The 24,520-nt window shown below is 44.3% G+C and overlaps 3 protein-coding genes across 4 annotated transcripts in view; 2 read left to right on the top strand and 1 right to left on the bottom strand.

The window, feature by feature from the left end:
- The window catches only part of slc4a5a (solute carrier family 4 member 5a), a 43,841-nt gene extending 32,446 nt beyond the window's left edge, over nt 1–11,395 (top strand). Inside the window, exons 19-26 of the mRNA XM_080467156.1 lie at nt 330–491; nt 1,717–1,895; nt 2,006–2,078; nt 3,069–3,137; nt 4,285–4,458; nt 5,709–5,894; nt 7,367–7,425; nt 9,554–11,395. Coding sequence (XP_080323282.1) covers nt 330–491; nt 1,717–1,895; nt 2,006–2,078; nt 3,069–3,137; nt 4,285–4,458; nt 5,709–5,894; nt 7,367–7,425; nt 9,554–9,719 — 1,068 coding nt within the window. The 3' untranslated portion in view covers nt 9,720–11,395. The remainder of the gene's footprint in view (nt 1–329; nt 492–1,716; nt 1,896–2,005; nt 2,079–3,068; nt 3,138–4,284; nt 4,459–5,708; nt 5,895–7,366; nt 7,426–9,553) is intronic.
- Nucleotides 5,727–18,452, bottom strand: ogfod2 (2-oxoglutarate and iron-dependent oxygenase domain containing 2). Of its 2 annotated transcripts, XR_013935466.1 has the most exons (8): nt 18,210–18,452; nt 18,067–18,123; nt 15,385–15,495; nt 15,189–15,288; nt 14,137–14,261; nt 13,404–13,661; nt 12,220–12,556; nt 5,727–5,783 (listed from the first exon to the last, which is right to left on the bottom strand). XR_013935466.1 is itself a non-coding variant. In XM_080467158.1 (7 exons), exons 1-7 carry the CDS (start codon nt 18,342–18,344, stop codon nt 12,290–12,292), a joined length of 1,053 nt encoding a protein of 350 aa, XP_080323284.1. In that variant the 5' UTR covers nt 18,345–18,452; the 3' UTR covers nt 12,181–12,289. The 2 variants fall into 2 exon arrangements, 1 of the variants encoding a protein (XP_080323284.1); XM_080467158.1 differs by lacking the exon at nt 5,727–5,783 and having other exon boundaries at nt 12,181–12,556.
- Nucleotides 18,453–19,443: 991 nt separating this feature from the next.
- Nucleotides 19,444–24,326, top strand: LOC308112628 (gypsy retrotransposon integrase-like protein 1). Its single transcript, XM_080468304.1, is given in 9 exon segments — nt 19,444–19,785; nt 21,113–21,306; nt 21,395–21,506; nt 22,299–22,418; nt 22,421–22,436; nt 22,558–22,612; nt 23,266–23,523; nt 23,604–23,720; nt 23,863–24,326. Coding segments are annotated over 9 exon segments (1,461 nt in total). The 5' UTR covers nt 19,444–19,445; the 3' UTR covers nt 24,112–24,326.
- The last annotated feature ends 194 nt before the right edge of the window (nt 24,327–24,520 follow it).

Below are 24,520 nucleotides of genomic sequence, written 5' to 3'. Positions count from 1 at the left end.
ACTAACAAGTCAGAGCACACTGTTGTAGAATATTCTGCACGTGTTGATGTGCTTTTGCGTACTTGTTCCACGGCAAAAGAATCTGGCAGAAGAAAAAGGTTAATTTTAAAGTAGAACCCATTGGATAGTATTCTTTGGCCTCTTAAAGGCACAGGCACACAGAATTATCAAACATTACTTGTCTAAATTGCGCCTCACTAAAACACTGAATAGCTTCCTCTGGGTGCAGCTTTCACACATCCAGCCGATCTGATGTCGTATCGTCATTCTTAAAATGAATAGAGTCTCGTATAGAATAGAGTAAATTCCCCCCCCCAATCTCCCGCCAGCCGACTCGACCGGGTCGCGGCTGGATCGTGATGCCTTTCGGGAAGAACCCGTGGTGGGTGTACGTGGCCAGCTTCGTCCCCGCGCTCCTCGTCACCATCCTCATCTTCATGGACCAGCAGATCAGCGCCGTCATCGTCAACCGCAAGGAGAACAAACTCAAGGTGGGCCGATACCAAACCTCGCCTGGTGGCAGACAGATACAAGAGCTCATCAGAATTTCATAATTTTTTTGGTTCCCAGTTCTTTTTTTTTTCTGTTATGAACAATATCAACAATTCTAAGTCATACGTCTCCAACTATTCTCACCAGTTATTAGTGTAGAAAAGAGTAGCTGCCATTAAGATGATTTTATGTCAACAAAGTGATTGAGATCCTTGTAGAGTTTCTATGAGTATATATACCTGCTGTATAGTACCAGAATGAGGAGTTGCAGTCTTTCTACTGTTTCCTGGACGCTGAAAAGGAAAGAATGTCTGTGGATGAAAATACTCTTAAAGGGGTCATATTATACAGCTTTTCAACCCTCGTTGCTCCAGAAACCTTCAGTATTCTAAGTTTCTAGCTCCTCCTTGATTTTCCTCATTTGAATATTGGATCATAGGAGCTGCATTCAGAATCTGCTGTGTCTGTGTGAGCTGGACTGGCTCCGCCCACACATGCCCATCTTGGGAAGAGGAGGAAGTACTTCCTCTGGTGGTGCCATGTGCCAGAGCAGAGCTGCCTAATTGTGGGAGGAGTCAAAGGGAGGGCCTACCTTGATTGGGATTGGCTGAACCCCCGATGACACTATATAGGGTTTGATTTCTGATTGGCTGGTTGGAGCAACACACTTTTTAAAACCTGAAACAAGCCGGGGAGAGAGAGGACAGACTGTCTTCACTTCTGGGACGTCAGTCCAGGTATGGAGACGAGTAGTACTGCTGGAGAACCTTTAGGAAGTGGATTTAGTATAATATGACCTTTTAAAGCAGCGGCGGAGTTCTGACTTCACTCCTGATGCACTGGATGGTTTCCTGTTTCAAAGATTCACCTGTAGCTCAGGTGAACATTGAAGGTCACATGACATTCTCTTGCAGAACTCTACCTTGTGTTTATTTGGGTTTTTTTAACCACCGATTGATGAAAACAAATTGTAATCTTGTGCGTTTTCAAACACCAGATTTGAAGCCTTTGTGCTTCGTTAAAACCATGGGGGTATTACTGTTTCTCATGATGATTGCATTATGGATCCCAACAGGCATTAATGATAAATCAAAATGTGCGAAATTTTAGGATTCCAGCATTCAACCTAAAAAAAACCCCTTTGTTTTTGAGTTTTGAGAAATCCCCTTGAAGGAGTCGTCTAGCTTCTATAAAAACTGCTGCGCGTGCGGTTTTCCCGGGCAGAAAGGCTGCGGCTACCACCTGGACCTGTTCTGGGTGGGCGTCCTGATGGCGGCGTGCTCCTTCATGGGTCTGCCCTGGTACGTGGCCGCCACCGTCATCTCCATCGCCCACATCGACTCCCTGAAGATGGAGAGCGAGTCGAGTGCGCCGGGCGAGCAGCCGCAGTTCCTCGGCGTCAGGTTGGTAATAAAGACTTGGACGGGATCTTTTGTTGCTGAGATGAAGGGAGGTCTTGTGAGTATTGGCCAAGAACTCTCGTCTTCATATTCCACCGATGTCCAATCCACAGAGAGCAGAGGATGACAGGCATCTTGGTGTTTGTTCTCACTGGAGTTTCCATCTTCCTGGCTCCAGTCCTGAAGGTATGAAGATCTCCGCTCATGTTACTTCATCTCCTTCATGTGTGTCATGAATCAAATATGACCGTGTCCTGTGTGGTGTTTTCACTTGTTTGTAATAATAATGATGATTATTACTATTATTACTATCATTTGACTCATTGAACTTAATATCTCACTGTGGTGCCGCACATTTATTGATATTACATATAATAACTTATTAGGTTCTGAAATATGCAAATATGCAATAAAGAGGGTGAAACACTTAAATAAACAACAAAAAACCCACAAGATTATTCACATATGGTTCATTTAAAATAAAAAGTTTAACCCGGTATAGAATTCATATGAAATGGCTTCTTTTTTTTTTTTTTTTACTTTAATTTTGTAATCTTGTCTTCAAGTCATTAAGTTACTCAGCACAGTGTGTGTGTGTGTGTGTGTGTGTGTGTGTGTGTGTGTGTGTGTGTGTGTGTGTGCGTGTGCGTGTTCGGAACTGTTTCCAAAAAGTTGCGTTCTAGAAATTTTTGAAAATTTGGGCCAAATTATTGCAAAATCCGCCATATTTTTCAAAATGGCCGTCATCTTGTTGAGTTTTCGATACGTACAGTATGTCTACATATAAGAGACTTTTCTGTACGTCTTGGCGTGTTACACATGTTTTCCCCAATTTCATAGCTGAAGCTGAAACGTGATTCGGGGGCCTAATATTCCCAATTTTGCAGGTGGCGCTGTTGAGCCATTTTGCTACTCGCATGTGTATTTCCCCCAGAAATATGACATTTTTCACCAGGTCTGATGTGTGTGTGTTAAGTTCTGTGCATTTCCAGGTCCATTTAGGCCCATTTAGAACATTTCTGGGATTTCGTTTATATTTCTGCAGGCTAAAAAACCAGGAATGTATTAAATGATTGTGTATGTTGATAAGCCTTCATCATTACATCATCGTTTTAATTCAGCGAGATGTTTACCTGTCTAAACTTTTGGAGAACCTTCTTGTTCTGTTGGTTGCAGTACATCCCCATGCCCGTGCTGTACGGCGTCTTCCTCTACATGGGCGTGGCCTCCCTCAGTGGAATCCAGGTAGGATGAGCATCCTAATGAACCACATCCGGCTGACTGCTTCCCGTACAGGAAGCCTTTCAGGAAGCGGCTTGTCGCAATGTTTATTTGTCTGCTGTGACACAAATTCATAAATTATTGAGGCTTTTTTCCCTCAGTCTAGACTTAAAGGTTTACTTTGTTAAGCCAAGTTCTTTGCACTTCCTGTAAATGTCACGCATGTTGTTTTTCTAACCGCTGAGCTCTACTGTACTGGCATGTACACGTTTCAAATGGAAATGTATGGAGGACTGAATGTTTGAGTTTGACAGATGAAATTAATTCATGAAACAGCAACACGGGACCATGAAATAATTAATGAAATAGTGAAAAAATTTAATGTCTTTTTTACATAAAATTAATTCATATTTTAAGGAATCATTTGCACATTTATATTTTTAAATTCCAATTTTAATTAATTAATGACACATTTAATTCATTATTTAATGGTGTATTTATTTATTTATTTAATTTTGGCACATTCAATCCTCCATAGAAATGCATCGATTTTTGCTTTTCATTTTGGAAACGTTTCACGTTTTCACGGCCGAAATGCTGAAAACGATGTACTTAGCATGTTGGGCCACTAGTTGGAGCTGTTTTTTTTTTTTCTGTTTTCAAACTACACACACATACAGCAGAGAACATTGAGCTCTAAACATTAACACTGTGAGAACACTGACGTTCTAGTGGACATCCAAGTTATATATTTATATATATATATATATATATATATATATATATATATATATATATACATATATATAATCTTTCGTCTGGGACGGTGGAAATAACTAATCGCTCTTCCAGAAATAATTGAGCCGAATTTCCAAATTGCGTTGGTTTGCGTATTAAATTTACAACATGTCGGTGTGAGAGTCTTATTGTGCTCGCCAGCGTGTAACAACAACAACAACAACAACAACAACAACAACAACGCTACAGATGCATTTTGAAACTGGTAACTTGGAGCCTCAGTGTTTCCTCGGGCGCCGATCGGAGCTGCGACGCATACAAATACTTTAGGATTAGTGATTCACCTCGTAGGTCCGTATGTGATTAACCTGCGTCACTCAGACCTGATGCCCCTCTTCCTCCTCCTCTTCCTCCTCCTCCTCTTCCTCCTCAGTTCTGGGACAGGATCAAATTGTACATGATGCCCTCCAAGCACCAGCCGGACTTCTCCTACCTCCGCCACGTCCCCCTGAGGAGGATCCACCTCTTCACTTTCATCCAGATCTTGTGTCTGGCTGTGCTCTGGGTCCTCAAGTCCACCTTCCTCGCCATCATCTTCCCCGTCATGGTACATCTTAGAAGCCGCTCACGCGTCCAGTGCTGCTCTCTATCTCGCAGCGGGAGGCAGCTGCTTCGTCTCATTTATGTTTGTAATGTGTGATCAGACGGTTTGATAGTTTGGTAGATCTTTATGAGATGATGCTGAACTGTAATGCAGCAACTCAGTGAGGTCTATTAGAATTAAAGAGGCGCTGATGCCACTTTTAAACTAAGGGTACTAACCTTGAGCTACTAGCCGATACCGAGTACTGATACAAATACTTATTAAATGTCATAAAGTCTTATTTATGCTTATTACACAAACAATACGCAACAGGCTATGTGGTGCTGTTAACCTCTTTAGCATATAGCATGTAGCATTGCTGTGTGTGAGCCCTGAAACACTTTAGCATGTAGCATGTAGCATTAATGGTGTGTAAGCCTGAAGCTCTTTAGCATGTAGCATCGCTGTGTGTGAGCCATGAAACACTTTAGCATGTAGCATTAATGGTGTGTAAGCCAGAAGCTCTTTAGCATATAGCATGTAGCATTGCTGTGTGTAAGCCCTGAAACACTTTAGCATGTAGCATGTAGCATTAATGGTGTGTAAGCCTGAAGCTCTTTAGCATGTAGCATCGCTGTGTGTGAGCCCCGACACACTTTAGCATGTAGCATGTAGCATTAATGGTGTGTAAGCCTGAAGCTCTTTAGCATATAGCATGTAGCAGTAATGGTGTGTAAGCCTGAAGCTCTTTAGCATGTAGCATCGCTGTGTGTGAGCCCCGAAACACTTTAGCATGTAGCATCGATGGTGGGTAAGCCTGGAAATCTTTAGCATATAGCATGTAGCATCGCTGGTGTGTGAGCCCTGTCACATTGATCTAACTGCTGGTGAAGTAACTTTATTTCTCCTCTTGATATTTTGTCAGAACATAATTTACAGTCTGTCTCACTTTTCTCATTCTCATTAATATCAGAGATTTAAAGAAAGTACTTTCAGAGTACGAGTACTCCATGCAGTGTCGGTATTGGTATTGGTATCGGTATCGGTATCGGTGCGTCCCTATTTAGAACCAACTGTTCCAATGTGACGGAGAGTAAAGAGCTTTAATGTTAGATATTGTGAATATTGAGTGTGGAAGTGGTTGGACAGTGATTGATTCATGATGATGTCATCAGCAAACAAGATAAAATCCTGCCGAGGCCTGACAGGAACGTGTGTCTCTGTGTCTCTGTGTCTCTGTGTCTCTGTGTCTCTGTGTCTCTGTGTCTCTGCAGATCCTGGGCCTGATGGTGGTCCGGAAGATGCTGGACATGGTCTTCTCCCAGCACGACCTGGCCTGGATGGACGACCTGCTGCCCGAGAAGGAGAAGAAGAAGAAGGAGGAAGACAAGAAGAAGGGAAAGGACAAGGACAAGGACAAGGACAAGAAGAAGCCAAAGCCGGACGACAGTGAGGAGGAGGCAAGTAAACCTGGGCTGCTGCTGCCCCCTGCAGGAGTGAGGCGCAACGACACATTAAATACCAGTACACAAGTAGTTCTCTCACACAAAAACTAAATGCAAAACTTTGAACACGCAAAGCTACAAGAAAGAAAACACATGGAGACATATATATATATATATATATATATATATATATATATATATATATATATATATATATATATATGACTTGTATTTTTTATTTTATATTTTTTTGTACAAAAACACACAAACCATCAACACACAATTTTTATAAACCTCAGAACTTTTAACTGGTTGAATCTAATAGTCTAGTCTGAGCAACCTAAAAGTCTGACTTGTTTGGTTTTTTGTGAAAATGAAAACATTTCGTCACGTAAACTCTGCACTACAATAAAGAAAGAAACATTCAAGTTTACATTTAAAACTTATTGTGGAACTATTTTCGCGGTCCGACCCACTCGAGAGGAAACTGAGCGGTTTGTGGCTCCTGGAGTAAAAAGTTAAAAAAGTGTTTGACGCCGCTGATCTAAACAAAACAATGTATTTCTGCATTTTGTTTGTGGTTTCACATATCCTTCATGTAACTTGTATTTAACTAGATTTTGTCGGTTTTAATGTAGTTTTTGTGTATTGCAGTATCAATGTGTTTTTGTGTGTCTTTAGTTGTTTTTTAAGCTTTTTCGTGTATATTTTATATCATTTTGTTGTTCTTTTGTCTTTTATTATGTTTGTTTGTGATTTTATGTTATTTTGTGTCTCCATGTGTTTGTTTTTTTTGTTTATTTTGTAATTTTGTGTGTTTAGTCTGCATTGAATTATTACCTTTATCTATTTTTGTTTGTCTTTATGTAGTTTTTGGTCACGTTCATGTCTGTTCCTGTAGTTTTTGGTCACGTTCATGTCTGTTCTTGTAGTTTTTAGTCTCGTTCATGTCTGTTCTTGTAGTTTTTGGTCACGTTCATGTCTGTTCTTGTAGTTTTTAGTCTCGTTCATGTCTGATCTTGTAGTTTTTGGTCACGTTCATGTCTGTTCTTGTAGTTTTTAGTCTCGTTCATGTCTGTTCTTGTAGTTTTTGGTCACGTTCATGTCTGTTCTTGTAGTTTTTGGTCTCGTTCATGTCTGTTCTTGTAGTTTTTGGTCACGTTCATGTCTGTTCTTGTAGTTTTTGGTCTCGTTCATGTCTGTTCTTGTAGTTTTTGGTCACGTTCATGTCTGTTCTTGTAGTTTTTAGTCTCGTTCATGTCTGTTCTTGTAGTTTTTGGTCACGTTCATGTCTGTTTTTGTAGTTTTTGGTCACGTTCATGTCTGTTCTTGTAGTTTTTGGTCTCGTTCATGTCTGTTCTTGTAGTTTTTGGTCACGTTCATGTCTGTTCTTGTAGTTTTTTGTGTGCTATTCTGTTGTTTTTCATCGTTGCACCTCGAGGATTGCAGCTGTGTTTTCTAACGTGACCATGTATTCCTTGCTGCAGGACAAGTACCAGGCCTACTCCAACCACTCGCCCAGCTCCGAGTCGGACCTGGACCGCAGGTACTGTGTTCTCAAGCTGCACATCCCCTACAGAGACCTGGTCTATCCCGACGTAGCAGAGTCCCAGTGGGGGGCGCACTGCCAGGCCGCCGCCACACGCAGCGCCCTTTAACACGCAGAAATAAGGATCACACGCGGCGTCCGAGCACCAAGTAAAGGGTCAGTTCACACAAAGCGTGAAAACAGAACTATGTTCTTCTTGAAGTGACGCGTCACCTCTGGTGTCACTATGATAGTTTTAATCTCACGTCTGAAGTACGTGGAACACGTCATGTTATATTTACTCTCCAGCACTCCCACATTTCATCATCTGGATAAACGGGGAAGCAAAGCGAGCAACAAGGGTGGAAAGTTTGAGGACTTTGCACACGTGTCAAAAGTTCATTTTGGTTGCCATGGAAACGAGCTCCCATGATGCACGCTGTATTTTGGCTCTCGTGTGACTGGGAACACGTTGCACTTTCCAACGATATGTTTTGTTTGTTGTTGCTTGTGAGAACTCTCCTGTATGCGTCTCTGAGAAGACTGGGACAAATTCAGCCTGTTCCTAGTGTCACGGTAGCTTGTTTCCATGGCGACCCAAATCAAGGTATATGAGAAAGAACATAGTTTTGTCTTAATTCATTCAAAGAATCACATTTTATTGAAATCTGACAGATGGTTCAGGTCCTGATGGATTATTTTCTCTGCAGCTCTTAAGCTTCTTGAATATCCGAACAGTTTTTTTTTTTAAACTTTCACTGCGCTCGTTCGGGTTCGACCGCCGCTACATTTGGCAGTAGCCCACGAGCAACTCAAACCCTGCTAGAGCGACGACGTTTCAGAAAGGTTTCACGTTAACACGGCAACATCTTGAAAAGGAAGTCTGTTTCCACGGCAACAGCCAACAGCGCCCTCCAGTGGCCCGGCAGACTAACTACATCGTGGTCTCTGTGTCCGCTGCTGCAGTGGAAACACACTTTTTTGTTTAGCGGATTAGGTGTTGTCACGTGAAACGTTAACATAAGTAGCATTAGCATTAGCATTATTAGCCACAGTCTTCCAGTAACGTTCTGCATGCTGATTCTCCCCTTTGTCATTCGCTTTAATGCTGTTTCCTTTATCCGCGTGAGAAGTGCTGAAATGTAAACGCTGCGGCACGGCGCCGCCACCTGCTACTAATCAAACGCTCATTGTCTGACGCGTTGAGAAGCAAACGCTTCGTCATTTCGGTTTGTTGTCCTTCTTATTAGAGACGTAACTCATGAAATGAAACAATAATTCATTTAGAGTTTTTGCTCTAGACTAAATTCATTCATCATCAGTGCGATGCCGGCGTCTCACGTCAGACAGAGCTCTCTACAGATCAGACTGAATATGACCAAGAAACCTTCTGCGTGGCTAAATAGTTACATCCCTACATTACATTACTTTCTTTTAAATGTAATTTGCGTGAACTGATCCTATGTGGGCAAGTGATTTCTTTAACATCTTTCAAATTAGATTCTCTTGTTGCATGAATATAGTTAATAAAACAATGTTTTGTCAGTATATTTTCTCAGTTTTATTTATTGTTCATCATCGATTGTGTTTTCATCCTTCATCTGCTTCCTCTTGTTTTCTGAGTGAATGTAAATCCCGCAGCTCATTTCACCAGCCCAGTCTCCTCTTCATGCGCTTTTAAGGCAATGCAGATTATTGTAATGTGATTACTCGAGTAATCCCGCTCTTCCTGCGCGGTTATGCCGCGCCGCCCTCTCTCCGCTCGCCGCCGAGCTCGGCGAACGTTCTCCACCACCAGTTTTCCAGGCGTCGCGTCGTGTGAGGAGCATGCTTCGTCTTCTTCTTCTTGTGTTTCTCCACCGGGGAGGATTTTAATGTTTCCAGCAGCTCTGGAGTTCAGATCGTCCCGCAGGAAACATCGTTTTGGTTGTTTCTTTTTTCCTCCACATGCTGAATGTGTCGATCTGTTCCACCTGCACGTGACCCCTGACCTCTGACCCCCGAATCAAATCAGGCCTTTCAGTTGAACTAAACTAGAAGAGATCCTGTTTGTATGATTCTGATTCCCTGGCCCTCAGCCCCCCCCCCCCCCCTCAGTGTTTTCTCCTGTGGGTGTGTATGGTAACCGGAGCTTGCCCTTCCTCAGCATCACCCTGCACCTGAAGATCTCCTGCCCGTCGTCCCCCGCCGTGCCGATGGGCCGAGGGATGGCGTGCCCCGTCCCGCAGGTCAAGATCGAGATGGAGTCGGACTACGACTCGGACATCGACCACCACCGGCCGCGCGACATGAGCAGCGAGACCACGCTATGAGGCCGAGAGGCGCGGCGCCCGGACGACAGGCGACGATCACAGAGCGCGGCACCAACGGGGGGCAGAGAGCGCTGCCCCCTGCAGGCGGGGCGGGGCGGTGCAGACTGGCGGCTGCGTGCGCGGCGACTCAACAGAGCCGTGTGTTTGGAGAAACGCTCAAACTGGCACATCTGTAACGGAATTTATTTATTTATTTATTTGCTTGTATGATTTAAAGGCCTATAAGATGTATTTGTATAGAGGTATTTATTGTGAAACTTTTATCTGGCTACTATTGCAAGTTCTCCATATTGTACCAGACTTGTAATTACACCAAATGAAAACTACAATTTACTACAAATTAAAGTGGCACAGATGTGCAGGGTGGGAATCATCATGAGAACAAGCCCTACTTCTTCTTTTTTTGTTTTTTTTTATAAACGTGTTTTTCGCTGTCGTGTTTTGTTGTTTTGTTGTTTTGTTGTGTCTCGGCTCCCACAGAACCGGTGTTCTCCTTCTCCTCCCGTTTTCCTCCAGTTCAACTCTTCCAACCAGATCGTTTAGCAGGGACAAAAAAAGAAACAACCAAAAAGAGCGTCTGTGTCCGTGCAGCCGCCGCCTTCGTGTTTTATTGAGGATCCTGTACGACTGGTTCCATCACTCAGCCATAACATTATGACCACCGATAGGTCGCGGTGGTGTCTTTGCATTTTGTCCTTAAAAGTTGACGTTCGGAGCCGGAGTATAAAGACGTGGTTGCGTCAGAAATCTCTAACCCCTTGCTCACTCGACAACGACGACCCTCCGCACGGCGCGGCGTATTAGGATCCTGAAAAAAACCCAGTTTTTTGTTGTTTTGTTTGTTTTTTTATTAATGGTTTCCAGAGTGGAGACATTATAAAACGCCGCCTCGGCTTTGACGTGTGGACAGACAAGACGCACATTAGCTGAAATCGATGATGTCATAGCCCCGCCTCTCCCGGCGGGGTCGCTTGACAACAGCAACATGGCGGACTACCTGCTCCAGGTGGCGCTGCAGAAGCTGCTGATGCCATTTGGTCAAATAAGCTGAGAATCTGTTGACGTCTCCGTGTCTGGTGTATTTCTGTGGCAGCGTTACGCCACCTACAGGCCTGCCATGTGTACTACATCATTTCCAGTCATTTTTAATGTTGGTTCTGATGTTCTGATGTTCAGGAAACTTAACGACTGGGAGGGAAAAAGGAGTTTTGACTGGTGTCGACAGGGAATAAAGCTGAGAACGTTTGTCCGAGTCCGGGCAGTTGCTAGTTGAATGCCAGCGGTTCGTTACTGGTACTGACACACGGTCGCCAGTAGTTTACGTCACGTTACATCACTTCTGGTGTCATCGAGATGTAACACTCGTAAAGTCATAGGACCAAATACTGTCGAGGCTGCGGTTGATTACATGGAGGTTTTTGGTGTTTGGTCATGTGACGTACTCGTATATTAAACCTCAATTCTAAAAAATGGCAGAAGTGAAGAAGGATCAGCCGCGATCGGACAGGATGAAACCTTCAGCGGCGTACTCTGACGGCATACGTGTTATTAGACGTGTGGTCATTATGTTATGGCAGATCGGTGTATATATGACAACAACACAAAATGTATAAACACAAACAATGTTCATGAACCGACGGAACTTGTGTAATTAAACTTGTATTACTCAAAACTAGAAGTTTTTTTTTGTCATTTGTCAAATCCAAAATGGTCACAATGTGTTCCCGGTTTATTTAACAGTTCACAGGAAGAGAAAAGGAGAAAGAACCCGAGCTGGAGGCCATAGTGGGAAAAGGATTTCATTCACAGAACGAAAAGCGGAAAAAGAAAAACAGAAGAATAAGCTTTTCTTTTCTTCTACTGTTTCTGTGGTTCAACAACAGTTTGCATCCGTGAGGTTACACTACCGCCCTCTGCTGGTTGCAGCGTGTCCATACCATTCCTCAAAAAGAAATAAAAAAAATAAAGGAAGAGCTTTTCTTTTCCTCGGGACGTTTCTGTGCAATCGTAGCCTGAACTTTATGTCAGACATGGAACGAAAGACTAATTTTTAAAAAAGCAAATCTACTGTGAAACAAAGATTTCATGAAACAGGAAACAGGAAACACAAACCCCGAACGCAATTAAAGTTTCTGAGCTTTCAAATGAAATCGTTGTTTTATTCACTGTTGTCATTGATTAATGAGGGGGGGGGGGGGGGGGGGGGGTGTTTGATCAGATGAGCGTTGTGGACATAAAATTTGGAAATGATGCCAATATTATTCTTCAAAAATCAAAATGTTTGGTTTGTTTGTTTTTCAAAATAAAAAAAATTGCATGTTGGGTTGTTTCCATATTTTCTTCACATAAAGTACATTTGACTACCTCAGATTTAAATCTTTTTCGTATGAATTCATTTGATGGGTAAATTTCGTATTTTAAAGTGAATTTCTTTATATTATACAGAAATATATACAATATATATATTATATATTATATAGTAAATTATATTTACTCCTACTTGCTTTTGGTGAGAATTCATCCATTCGTCATTGGTTTTCACGCAGGAAGCGGAACTCGTTGCGTCTGCGTCACGTCAGCACGCACGGCGTGCCGGGCGGCGCCTCGGGGGCCCCGGTGAAGCCGTCGGCGAAGCCCTGGTCCTCCACCAGCGACGGCCGGCGGTTGCACATGGGGCAGAGGCGGTTCCGCTCCCGCGAGGCTCGCATCCACACGATGAGGTTCCAGCGCTGGCCGGAGGCGATGGGCAGGGCGCCGTGCATGTGCTGCCCCCGGTGGAGGAGGCCTTCGCTCACCCGGTGCGCCACCTCTGAGCACTCCGTCTCGCTCACGGGCACCTGCAGGGGGCAGCAGAGGGTTTCCTCGTGAATATGTAGGTGAAACGTTGCTTTGGCGTTCGTGAGAGCGCGACGATTGTTCCATCGTGACGGTAAAATGTCCTTCTGTCGTTTCCACGGAAACGCTCCGACTCAGTCTGATGGGGGACAACACAACTTTTCAAGAACGCGTCAACTTCCGCGGGGACAAAGTTGGAGTCGGAAAACTTTTCAAAATTGCTCCGACTCCGTCTCCATGGAAACGGGGGACAACACAACTTCTCAAAACTGCAGAGCGCACCATTTTTTAAAAAAATGCTCCAAATTTGTCTCTGTGGAAACGGGTGTGTGTGTGTGTGTGTGTGTGTGTGTGTGTGTGTGTGTGTGTGTGTGTGTGTGTGTGTGTGTGTGTGTGTGTGTGTGTGTTGGGCGAGGACAAAACTTTTCAAAAGTGCTCCGACTGTCTTCGTGTAGACGGAGCAAAAACTGAACTTTTCTGAAACGTGGCCAACATGGCCGTAGTGGCTCGTAGTTCTGCACATGCTCAGTAGGTGAACAATAAGAACAACGTTCCCTCCAGAGTGTCATGACTCCCAGTCCGTTCCCGTCATTTTTGAAAATAAAAAGCTACGACTTCGTCTCCGTGGAAACGGGAGGAAAAAAACGCCACGTTTGGGAAACAGTCTGAGTCGTGGCCCAGCATGCGAGCCACGTTGTTTTCAGTGTTTCTGCCGATTCCGTGTCAGCGGACGTCGTTTTCAGAATGTCGCCATGTGAACGTGAAACTTTCCTGAAACAGAAACACTAAAATGATGCGTTTCCACTTGTTTCCTCCCGGCGTCGCGTCGCGTCGCGTCGCGTCTCTCACCTGCCTCATGTCACCGAAGTAGAGGTTTCCCTCGGTGAACTCTTTGCCCAGGGACACGTTGAGGGTGACCTCGGCGTTGTCGTAGTGGTAGCTCAGGTCCAGGTCTTCCTTCATGTCGTATTTGACGGCGAACGCCTTGTGGCTGTCCAGACAGCGCCCCCCGCAGTCCGGGTACAGCAGCGTGGTCAGCGGGCGCAGGTAGCGCTCGCGGAGCGGCGTGATGAAGCCCTCGTCGAAGCCCAGCTCGTTGAGGAGAATCTGGGGGGGGGGGGGGGGGGGGCAAAGGAGAGGAACTTTACACGAGAACGCCGGTTCACGTAAACACACCGTTTTTGGCCGATCATACACATGAGGCGGCGTTTTAGAAAACCTGAAATCTAAAAACCAAAACAATGGCGGACTACATGCTCCAGGTGGCGCTGCAGGAGCTACTGACGCTACCAGCAGGGGCATAGACCTATATAGCTCAGAGTGATGTAGACGTCTATGAGCAGGAGTCTACTTTTACGTTTCTATGTTCTCCGTGTCTTCTTCTTCATTTTTGGTGTATTTGGTGAGTCACAGCGCCCCTAAAGGCCTGGCATATGTACTGCATGGCCTGAAGCCTCGTGTTGAGCCGTGTTCGTAGCGACGTGTGGACGGAATTGTTTTTTAGAACGGCGTCGGCGCAGGAAAACGTAAAATAACGACGACAGAGGCGACGTTAAAGGAGTTCTCAAAGTGGACTGGTTACCCCGTAGTGGTTCATGGTGTTGGGTCGACCTTTGGGGGCAGCGGAACGCTCAAAGTGCTCCAGCTCCTCCACCAGCTCGTCACAGAAAGTCTTCTGAAACACCGGGAAGTGATAGACCCTCGGAGCTGAGAGAGAGAGAGAGAGAGAGAGAGAGAGAGAGAGAGAGAGAGAGAGAGAGAGAGAGAGAACCTGGTAATAGCAGAAACACCATGTAGTTACCATGTCGGGCCACAAGGTGGAGCTGTTTTATTTTTTGTGAAGATGCCACACATGCAGCAGAGAACAATCTAACAAAAGTCTCCTTTCTGCCCGTTTCAATAAACACAAGAGCCCCAGCGTTTTCAAAAAGTTGCATTTTCACAGGCCCCGAGCGTCGTCACGGAAACAGACACACAAATAACTTCCTCTCCTATCTGCCTGCAACAGGACGTCTCTGTAGACGGTGGGAGAAGACATGTCTTCTGTCCCAAAGCCAAACCATGAATACCAAAGTATATTACGCCGTTTTTAATCTGGATATTCCTGATAGTTTTTCCAATGTACGCTGTTCCACTGCATGTGGGGACGTCAAAGACTTCAGACGTCCAGGAGACAGCGGTATTATTGGACGCGAGGCTTTGTTTACTCCGTTTCTACCTGAAGGTTTCACTGCAAATTTAAAAGATGTTCAAATTGAATCCTTTCTGTCTGTTGAAGCCAAACGGGCGATCGCACCGAGGGGCCGAACAAATCTATTAGTGTTGATATAATAATCTGCAACTGGTACATTTGCGGTTAAGTTCATAATTCTACACTTCTCACCACTACCATCATCTTTCCTTTGGTTCTAAATCTGCGTCTTAATAATAGAACTTTTTTTAAATATTTATTCTGCACTTATTTTCATCATTTCATGAATTTTCTATGTTGTTTTCTGCTCATTTTAATAAATGAGAAAAAGGCGCCGTTCTTTCTGCGACAACTTTCTCAAACAGGAAATGTGGCGTTCTTTTTGACGACGTCTGATGTTTGTGAGCGCTCGTCGCCCGGAGGAGGCGGCGCCTCCGGCTCACCCGCCTCTTTATCCAACAACTCCAGGAGGCCGGCTTCAGTGGCGTCGCCGCTCCGACTGTATTCAACCATCTGCTTGAACTGCGGCGCCAGGAAGGAGTCCTGCGAGGAGGCGCAGCACAGAAACGTCTCAGCCAGGGCGGCGCGGCGCGGCGTGGCGTGGCGCGGCGCGGCGCTCACATCGGCCGGTCTGAATACCTGCAGACGGTAGACGTGAGGATGAAGAGGCCGGTACGAGTCTTTGATGGCGGCGGCTCGCTCTGCTGACGTCACGCCGAGGCGTCGCCGTCTGTCCACCTCCAGGGAAATCTAGAGTGTAGAGAAGAAGTCCAACATCAAACGCTGAGGCTTAGAAAGAGCGTGGAAATGACAAAAACAATAACAGGATTTCACGGAGGACGAGGTAAAGATGGAGGATAATTCACTGGTGGTAAAGTCCTCAGGTGAGGCTCCTCATTATTATTCAGCCCGTGTTAACTTCATTTTAATCTTGTCTTTTTGTAGATTGAGAGAGCCCCCTGGTGGTGAAAATTATAGTTCATTTAAACAGCAAGTGAGTAGAGAGCCCCCTGGTGGTGAAAATTATAGTTCGTTTAAACAGCAAGTTAGTAGAGAGCCCCCTGGTGGTGAAAATTATAGTTCGTTTAAACAGCAAGTGAGTAGAGAGCCCCCTGGTGGTGAAAATTATAGTTCGTTTAAACAGCAAGTGAGTAGAGAGCCCCCTGGTGGTGAAAATTATAGTTCGTTTAAACAGCAAGTGAGTAGAGAGCCCCCTGGTGGTGAAAATTATAGTTCGTTTAAACAGCAAGTGAGTAGAGAGCCCCCTGGTGGTGAAAATTATAGTCCGATTAAACAGCAAGTTAGTAGAGAGCCCCCTGGTGGTGAAAATTATAGTTCGTTCAAACAGCAAGTGAGTAGAGAGCCCCCTGGTGGTGAAAATTATAGTTCGTTTAAACAGCAAGTGAGTAGAGAGCCCCCTGGTGGTGAAAATTATAGTTCGTTCAAACAGCAAGTGAGTAGAGAGCCCCCTGGTGGTGAAAATTATAGTTTGTTCAAACAGCAAGTGAGTAGAGAGCCCCCTGGTGGTGAAAATTATAGTTTGTTCAAACAGCAAGTGAGTAGAGAGCCCCCTGGTGGTGAAAATTATAGTTCGTTTAAACAGAAAGTGAGTAGAGAGCCCCCTGGTGGTGAAAATTATAGTTCGTTTAAACAGCTAGTGAGCAGAGAGCCCCCTGGTGGTGAAAATTATAGTTCGTTTAAACAGCAAGTAAGTAGAGAGCCCCCTGGTGGTGAAAATTATAGTTCGTTTAAACAGCAAGTGAGTAGAGAGCCCCGTAGTGGTGAAAATTATAGTTTGTTTAAACAGCAAGTGAGTAGAGAGCCCCCTGGTGGTGAAAATTATAGTTTGTTTAAACAGCAAGTTAGTAGAGAGCCCCCTGGTGGTGAAAATTATAGTTCGTTTAAACAGAAGGTGAGTAGAGAGCCCCCTGGTGGTGAAAATTATAGTCCGATTCTTTTATTAACTAGTAAACAAATATAAGCAGAAGCTTCATTAATCCGTTTTAGAAAATGGAAGTGTTTTGTTGATGGTTTACTAGAAATGACAGTTAGTCTGAGTTTAGTAAAAACAAAAGGTATATCAGGTATATTTTCAAACAACACATCAAAGTTTTTTAGAATGCTTTGAATGAAACCTAAGAAAAAAAAGAATCGCAAACTAAACTGTGCTTTTTTAAGCTCATTGATAAATATGATCATATCTAAACATTAACAAACCTGGACACATTTGCAAAATTTTTTAAAATCTAGAAACTATACTGGAGAAAGTTGAACTGGACCTGCAGCTTTTCAGCCAAATTAATAATCAGAGACTCACTGCTTGTCTTAATCTCAACATCTGGTAGAAACACCAGAACAAACCAGAACTGACTCTGAGCCAGAGGCCATTAAAAAGTGGCCCCAAGTTTCGACAGAATTACAGTATATTAATATATTTAATTTAAAAATCTCCTTCTAGGTCACTACAACTTGTAAAGATTAACTAACAGTAGGCCACAGATTCTATGTGTCTCCTTGTACGACTGACTCGGTTTCTGCTGTGACACAGTCAGAACCTGATCCACCACGGGTCCATTTGTAATATCAGCGTACTGGTGGTGTGGTGTGCTGGTGGGTGGCTATGGTGTACAGACGGTCTCTGTGTACTTTGAGCCCTTAAGAACAGGCTGTCAGACATAAGACCTACTCCGGCCCAACAAACCACCAAGCAAATTTTTTTTAAATAACTTTTTTTTAAAGGTCCTATGTGACGCAAAATCCACTTTATATTGGTTTTCTAACAATAATCTGTGTCCCCACAGCCTGTACGACGCCCCGGAAGTGAAGAAAGTCTGTCATCTCTCTCAATTGTTTGACCCACTTTTCTGTGCAAGTGAGCTCATGCGGGCAATTCTGAGATGTTCCCTTCATGATGTCATGAGGGGGAAATAGCACCTCCCTCTGGCAGTGATGCTCAGTTTGACCCTCACACAGGTAGATGAGCTCTGCAATGAATTACGAGCAGGTGTCTTTTTTTTTTTTATATCCTTGTAAACACTACTGGAAAACAGACAAGGAGTAAACGTGGACAGACACGGCTCATTAGCATTTAAAGGGACAGAACCTGCAACAGCCTGTTCTCAGTTAAAGTCACCAGAGGGACTTTTGGACTGAAATTCAGGGCCAAGGCTGATTAAAGGGAAATACATTTAGAACAAATAAATACTTTAAAGTTAAAATTTAGAGGATATTATGGAACTATTTACCAGTCAAGTAATTGGACTGCTGGCGGCCCCTGAAATAAAATGCGTAATATAAAGTGTATTAACCAGTAATACACACCTTATTGCGAACATCCTCGAACTGTTGCTCCGTGACGCAGCCCAGCTTCTGTAACAGCTGCCAACAAACAACCAGGTCGTTAAAAATCAGATTTCTATGACAGATACAGACAGGTGAGGTAAAAAGAGAGAGTTGGTTCTCACAGTGTGGTACTCCAGTCTGAACTGCTCCTCCGACACGAAGCGGACGTGAAGCTTAAAGTCCTCCAGGAAAAGGTTATCCGTGGTGAAACACCCACACGTATAAAACCGAGGCTTTAAAACTCCCCCTTCTGTCATCACGGACAGTTTAGGAAGAAATATGAAGAAAAAAAACAACAACAACACTCAGAGAAACAGAAAGCGGCTGAGAGCAACGCCACATAAACGACTTCCGGTTCAAACTCCGTCAAAATAAAAGGAGTCCGGAAGCAGATTTCTTTAACAACTTTATTGAACTAGTGCGCGTTTAAAAACAACATGGCGAAGAATTTAAGAACATTTACAAAGGTGCAATAGCAAGATGAAGTAAATACATTACAAACAAAAAAAGTTACAAAATAGAACTAGCGCTTCTTTTCTAAATCATAATTTCAATCCTGCTTAATAACTCTGATTTAGTTTTTCATCAGAGAAAAACAATATGAAACATTGAATTTAGGTTTTACCTTTTAGAATTTTGATTTATGAATGAAATATTTAGCAACGGTGAGGATATAATTAACCAGGGAGTCATTGCTCTTACTCTTCATTATTAGTCCAAACATTATGTCTTTTGGAGAAAATATATTATTATTATTATTATTATTATTATTATTATTATTATTATTATTATTATTATTATTATTATTGCAATCAAGGAGCTGATTGCTACATTGTATGACTATGGGAGTTTGGGTTGGTAGTATTTTAAATGTTATTATCGGGGGTTATATTATCTGGCTTGTAGTGTTGGAAGTGATTGTGTTATGTTTTTGTTGTTTAGTTAGTTAGTTGGTGTAGTTTAGTTTAGTTTAATAGTTCTGGTCCTGCTATGGTGTTCCTATTTGTGTGTAAAAAATATATGTGTCTACTGTTTGCAGTTTGTATAAAAGTAAAAGCTCATTTTTCTGAATGATCCTTCTGCATTGCTCGCATTTTTAATATTATTATTATTATTATTATTATTATTATTATTAGTAGTAGTAGTAGTAGTAGTAGTAGTATTTTTAGTATTAGTATTAGTATTATTATTAGTATTAGTATTAGTATTATTTGACGTCCTCCATAATGTCCTTAGTTTTCATAACTTTTATTAACTTATGTGAAATAGGGGTGCGCGTGCCTGCAGTACCCGATACTGTCCAGAGAGGGCGCGCATCAAAAATAAACCGGATGTCGATACTCTCCAAACGGAAGTCGATGAATAAGAAAAAAAGCGGCTCTGCTATCTGTGTTTGTTTTTGTGATTCTCGTGATTTCCTTGGTGTGTTTTTGACCGACACCGCTGATAATAGAGCCGATGGGTGGAGACTGTGTCTCTCTTCTCTGAGGCGCGCCCTCCCGGTCGGCTGGGCTCGTGAAAGAGCGGAGATGTTGAGCGTGGAGTCGCTGCAGGTGGCCGAGGAGGAGGTGGTGGAGTCCTGCTCCAACAAGCTGGGAGACATCTACACCTTCGTGGCAAACGGCTGCTTCCCCCACACCATGAATCCTCTCCGCAAGAAGAACCTCAAAAGATACGCGCAGAAGTTCATCATTGACGGTTTGTCCGCCGTCTCTAGCTTTTCCCTGCCCTCCTTCCTCAGTTGGTTTGCCCCGCCAGCTTACGTTCAAAAAACGTGCTGTTTTGACATCACATCGCTTTATATCAACTGTTTGATATATACGACAAAGTGAATCATCTAATATATAATCTATAGGAACTTATAAAGAATTCGGCTTATAAATTAGGTGTTTAAATCAAAGCAACAGCATAGCAAGCTAAACTCAATCTGATAGAATAGACTCGGAAGCATTTCAGCTCAAAGGTGCATTTTGTCAGATTTATTTGTTTATTTCATGAGAAAAAAGACAAAACATCTCTAAGACGTGTTTGTTTTGTGTTTTGAGGGATTTGAATACCTCAGGTTTGTGAGCTAGTCATGTTTCTACTTTTTTCCATGTTTCTAACACGAGCTCATATAGTAAGTTAATAAGTTTTATTTATAAAACGCTTTTCACAGATAAAATCACAAAGTGCTGTACAACAAGGTGAAACTAAAACAATGGCAGCAACGTCACACAGTGGATAATACAACATATGTGACTTTAAAGCACTAGGAGCCACATAATAAAACAAAAATAAAAGTTAAAAGCATCTTCAGATGCTTTTTAAAAGAGTCCACACAGTCAAGCTCACCAAGGGACTGGTGCAGGTTATTCCAGAGTCTGGGGGCTCCCGCCTGGAACGCCAAGTCACCCCGGGTTCTCTGGGACGTCCGAGTCTCTGGCATCTTTATAAGACCCTGGCCTGGGGACCGCAGGGTGCGCCCTGAAGTGTAGGGGCACAACAAGTCAGTGATGTATGTAGGGGTCTGATCACACGGAAGGTCAGCACTAACATTTGAACTCAATACGAACATCTGGAAGCCAGTGAAGACTGGAAAGAAGAGGGGGGATGTGGGCTGTTCTGGGTTCACCTGTCAAAGGTCTGGCAGCAGCATTCTGGACCATCTGAAGCTTCTTTTCTTGTTAAAACAGGTGAAAACAGAGTTAGAATAGTCACCACGTGAAGAGATGAACGCATCAATGATCATTTTGAGATCTGAGAGAGAAAAAAGAAATTGTACTAATTTGCTTGTGTAAAACTAAAGAATTCTCATAAGATCAACAATCACACCGACTGACATGGATGAAGGTTATATAAATGCCTAACTGCTTTAATTTGTAATGCTAAAGCTTTAAGCAATCCCAAAGCCTTTTACAATGTCACACACACACACACACACACACACACACACACACACACACACACACACACACACACACACACACACTAGTGGTGCTTCCTGCCTTTGTTCCTTCTTAACGAATTCATTTTCATCTTCAAGAGGGCAAGTTGTACTACGTCGGGCCCAAGAAGGAGGAGAAGAGGGAGGTGGTGATCGAGGCCGAGAGGAAGAGGCAGATCTTCCTCGACTGCCACTTCAACGACGTGGGACACCACCTGGGCCAGAAGAAGACGGTGCACCGGATTCAGAGCAAGTATTACTGGCTGGGGATCATCAAGGATGTGGTGGACTGGGTACATTCCTCGACACATGCTCACTCACGTCTCCACGCTGTGGTGTCATGTGCCCGACGGGATTCTAACCGAGTCGGTCCCATTTCAGATCAAAGTGTGCGAGACGTGTCAGCACACGGAGCGCAACAAGAACCTGGCGAGGACCGTGAGGCCCATCAAGGTGGACGCGCCCTGGGAAATCATCGGGATCGACTTCCTCGGTGAGGCTCTTCGTCTCCGTGACGCTTTCCTAAAGTCATACGTGAATACACATTTACGTTATTTGTTTTTTTTTTTCCTTTTATTTACACACCAGAGTCATTTTCAAAAGGACTCTTAACTCGGGACTAACTAGAGCTACACTCGGTAGGGCGCAGACCTTCGCCAACGCCACATTTGTCACCATGGAAACCAATAGATGACAAGGTTATTTGATCCGCCGCACCACTCCTTCCATCATTTGGTGGTCGTCTGAATTGCTTCATGTTGTCACTGTTGGACACATTTTACAGTTTCTGTGGGAGGTGTTCGATCGGCGCCTTTTCTTCATGAGACTTCTTCAGTTTTCAGTGTACGAATGAGAGGAGAGCGGCGGCGGGATGCGGCGTTCAGAGCTTTGATGGCTAATTAAATAGAAACCGCTCGACTAATCAAAAAGTTGTACTGAAGTTTTGAGCAGGAGCGTCTCCTCTGTCATTTCATCGTGTTTTGAAGCCGATACAACATTCACCCTCAGAGGAGATATTATTTGCGCGAGGGCCGTTTTTTGGTCGAAAATGTTATTTTGAAAGCCAAATTGCAGACTTCCTGTTGGACTTAGGTCCGGGGGTATGGGCGTGTGATTTTTAGGTCTTGATGAGACGAACAATTCCGTCGCGTCGACCTCGTTTTAAAGGTTAAACATGTTTTCCAGGTGAACTTGACCTCCGCTCTGGTTTTCCACCTCGCCTTCCCCCCCCCTGGATTCTTTTCCCCTCCTGATTTCCATGGCGTGTTTTTCTGCCTCCCGCCAGGCCCTTTCCCGGAGACGCAGCAAGGCAATAAGAGCGCGGTGGTCGCCATCGATTACTTCAGTAAATGGGCCGAAGCGTTTCCCGTGCAGAAGACAGACGCTCTGTCGGTGGCGCGCTGCATCTCAAGTGTATATACCGGTAAAAGACGACTGAGGAACAAACAAGTTGATGGATTTGTGAAAACATTGTTTAGTTTTTTTTTTTAATCCAAATATCACAGTCGTGTTCTCATTTTGTTTTGTTTTATGTTTTTGTTCAGGTTCGGCGCTCCTAAAACGATAGCGTGCACGCAGAACGCCGACTTCTGCGACGAGGTGAGAGACGAGCGCTTGTCTTTTCAGAGAGAGAGAGAGAGAGAGAGAGAGAGAGAGAGAGAGAGAGAGAGAGAGAGAGAGAGAGAGAGAGAGAGAGAGAGAGAGAGAGAGAGAGAGAGAGAGAGAGAGAGAGAGAGAGAGAGAGAGAGAGAGAGAGAGAGAGAGAGAGAGAGAGAGAGAGAGAGAGAGAGAGAGAGAGAGAGAGAGAGAGAGAGAGGAGAGAGAGAGAGAGAGAGAGAGAGAGAGAGAGAGAGAGAGAGAGAGAGACACGGAGAGACGGAGAGACGGAGAGAGGGAGAGAGACTCACTCACTCACTCACTCACTCACTCACTCACTCACTCACTCACTCACTCACTCACTGTCTGTTTGAACATTTAAACAAGTATAAGCTTCATGTCTATTGACTCCAGCGTTCAGAGCAAAAAGCCAGTGAATACTGACGGAACACAGGAATCTGTTTCAGTCGATTTATGGAGGGGAAAAGGAAGAAGAAGAAAAAACACTGCAATGGCAGAAACACCATGTCGTTAGCATGTTGGGCCACTAGGTGGTGCTGTTTTTTGTTTATCTTTGTAATGAGACCACACACACACACACATGCAGCAGAGTTCCCCTTCAGGTGTGAGTGTTTTTATTGCTTCCTTGTCCTCAGGTGAGCAAGGTGCTGTGTGAGCGCTGGGGCGTGGTGCAGAAGGTTTCCCCGCTGGACCAGCCGCAGCTCAACCCGCTGCACGACCGCACCGGCCCCCTGCTGAGGGACGCCGTGCGGCAGATGGTGGCGGAGAAGCAGGCGGACTGGGACGACTTCCTGGACGCCGTGCTCTTCCTCTCCAGGACGGCCACCAACCCCACCACCCGGTTCAGCCCGTACTCGCTCATGTTCAACCGGAAGGCCAACTTACCGGACGAGGTGCGGGGGGGGGCCAGGAACGGAGACGATCCCACGTCGTGCCGCTGCACTGTCTGAGCGTTGTCTCTCTCTTTCGACAGACCACACCCAGTCTGCCGAGTCACGAAATCCTGGAGCAGGACGTGTTTTTCAGCAAGGACAAGGCTTCCACTTACCTGAGCATCATGCAGGAGCAGCAGGACTCCGTCAAGCAGCTCGTCAGTCAAACTCATCATAGTTAAAAACTAAATCGGTCTCATTCAGAGCCACGCACAGTATTTATCTATATATTGTATATCTTTTGACGTGGCTGCAGAGAAATAATTAAATTAGAAAAGATCGTTTTTCTTCGGTTTCCAGGTGATCGCCAACATGAACGCCGCCTACAAACAGCAGAAGAAGAAGAACTCCAAACGCAGAGCGCACCACACCTTTAAACTCTCCGACCCGCTGTTCTCTCCGGGCGACTCGCCGCCGTCCAGCAAGAAGGCGAAGGAGAGTCTGTACCTGTCGTTCCCCGTGGAGACGGTGCTGGCCACCGAGCAGAGCGCCGCCGACCACATCAAGACCGAGCTGGCGTTCCACCTGGCCGACTCCGATGTGTCCTGAGAGGCGGCGGCCGCGGCGGCAGCCTGGGAGCCAGGTGTCAGCCTGGACCAACTGAGCTCCAGGTTTCATACAGACTCATTAGAACGTGAATCCACTCGCCAAAAGACTCCTGCTGCTTTTTTTATCCCCGTCCTGAAATCCTTAACTTATTCGTTCCACTTTGTCATACAATAGAATTTTACACAGTGATACTTTGAATAAAAAGTGTTGTTTGACATGTGTATTATCACTTATTCATCCTCACGACTACTAATCTTACTGCATCAACCTTCGGAGGAAACAACCTATTCTCTATTTCTGTTGATTTGTTGTCCTCTGTCATCGTTTCTTTATTGTTCTCCCATCGGTTTGAGGTTTCATGTTAAACTGGGTGATGAGAGACGTTGTGGTCCAGTGATGCGTTTATATA

This window comes from Lipophrys pholis (assembly GCF_963383615.2).
Source record: "Lipophrys pholis genome assembly, chromosome: 7".
Taxonomy (NCBI): Eukaryota; Metazoa; Chordata; class Actinopteri; order Blenniiformes; family Blenniidae; genus Lipophrys; species Lipophrys pholis.
This window is presented reverse-complemented; position numbering and strand designations above follow the sequence as displayed.

Bases quoted from the DNA above. Each gene is read 5' to 3' on its own strand.
- ogfod2 (XM_080467158.1), bottom strand. From the start codon at position 18,344: ATGACAGAAGGGGGAGTTTTAAAGCCTCGGTTTTATACGTGTGGGTGT. The intron at 15,289-15,384 runs GTATTCAGACCG...GCCTCCTCGCAG, and splicing joins CTCACGTCTACCGTCTGCAG to GACTCCTTCCTGGCGCCGCA. The intron at 14,262-15,188 runs GTGAGCCGGAGG...TCTCTCTCTCAG, and splicing joins GTTGTTGGATAAAGAGGCGG to CTCCGAGGGTCTATCACTTC.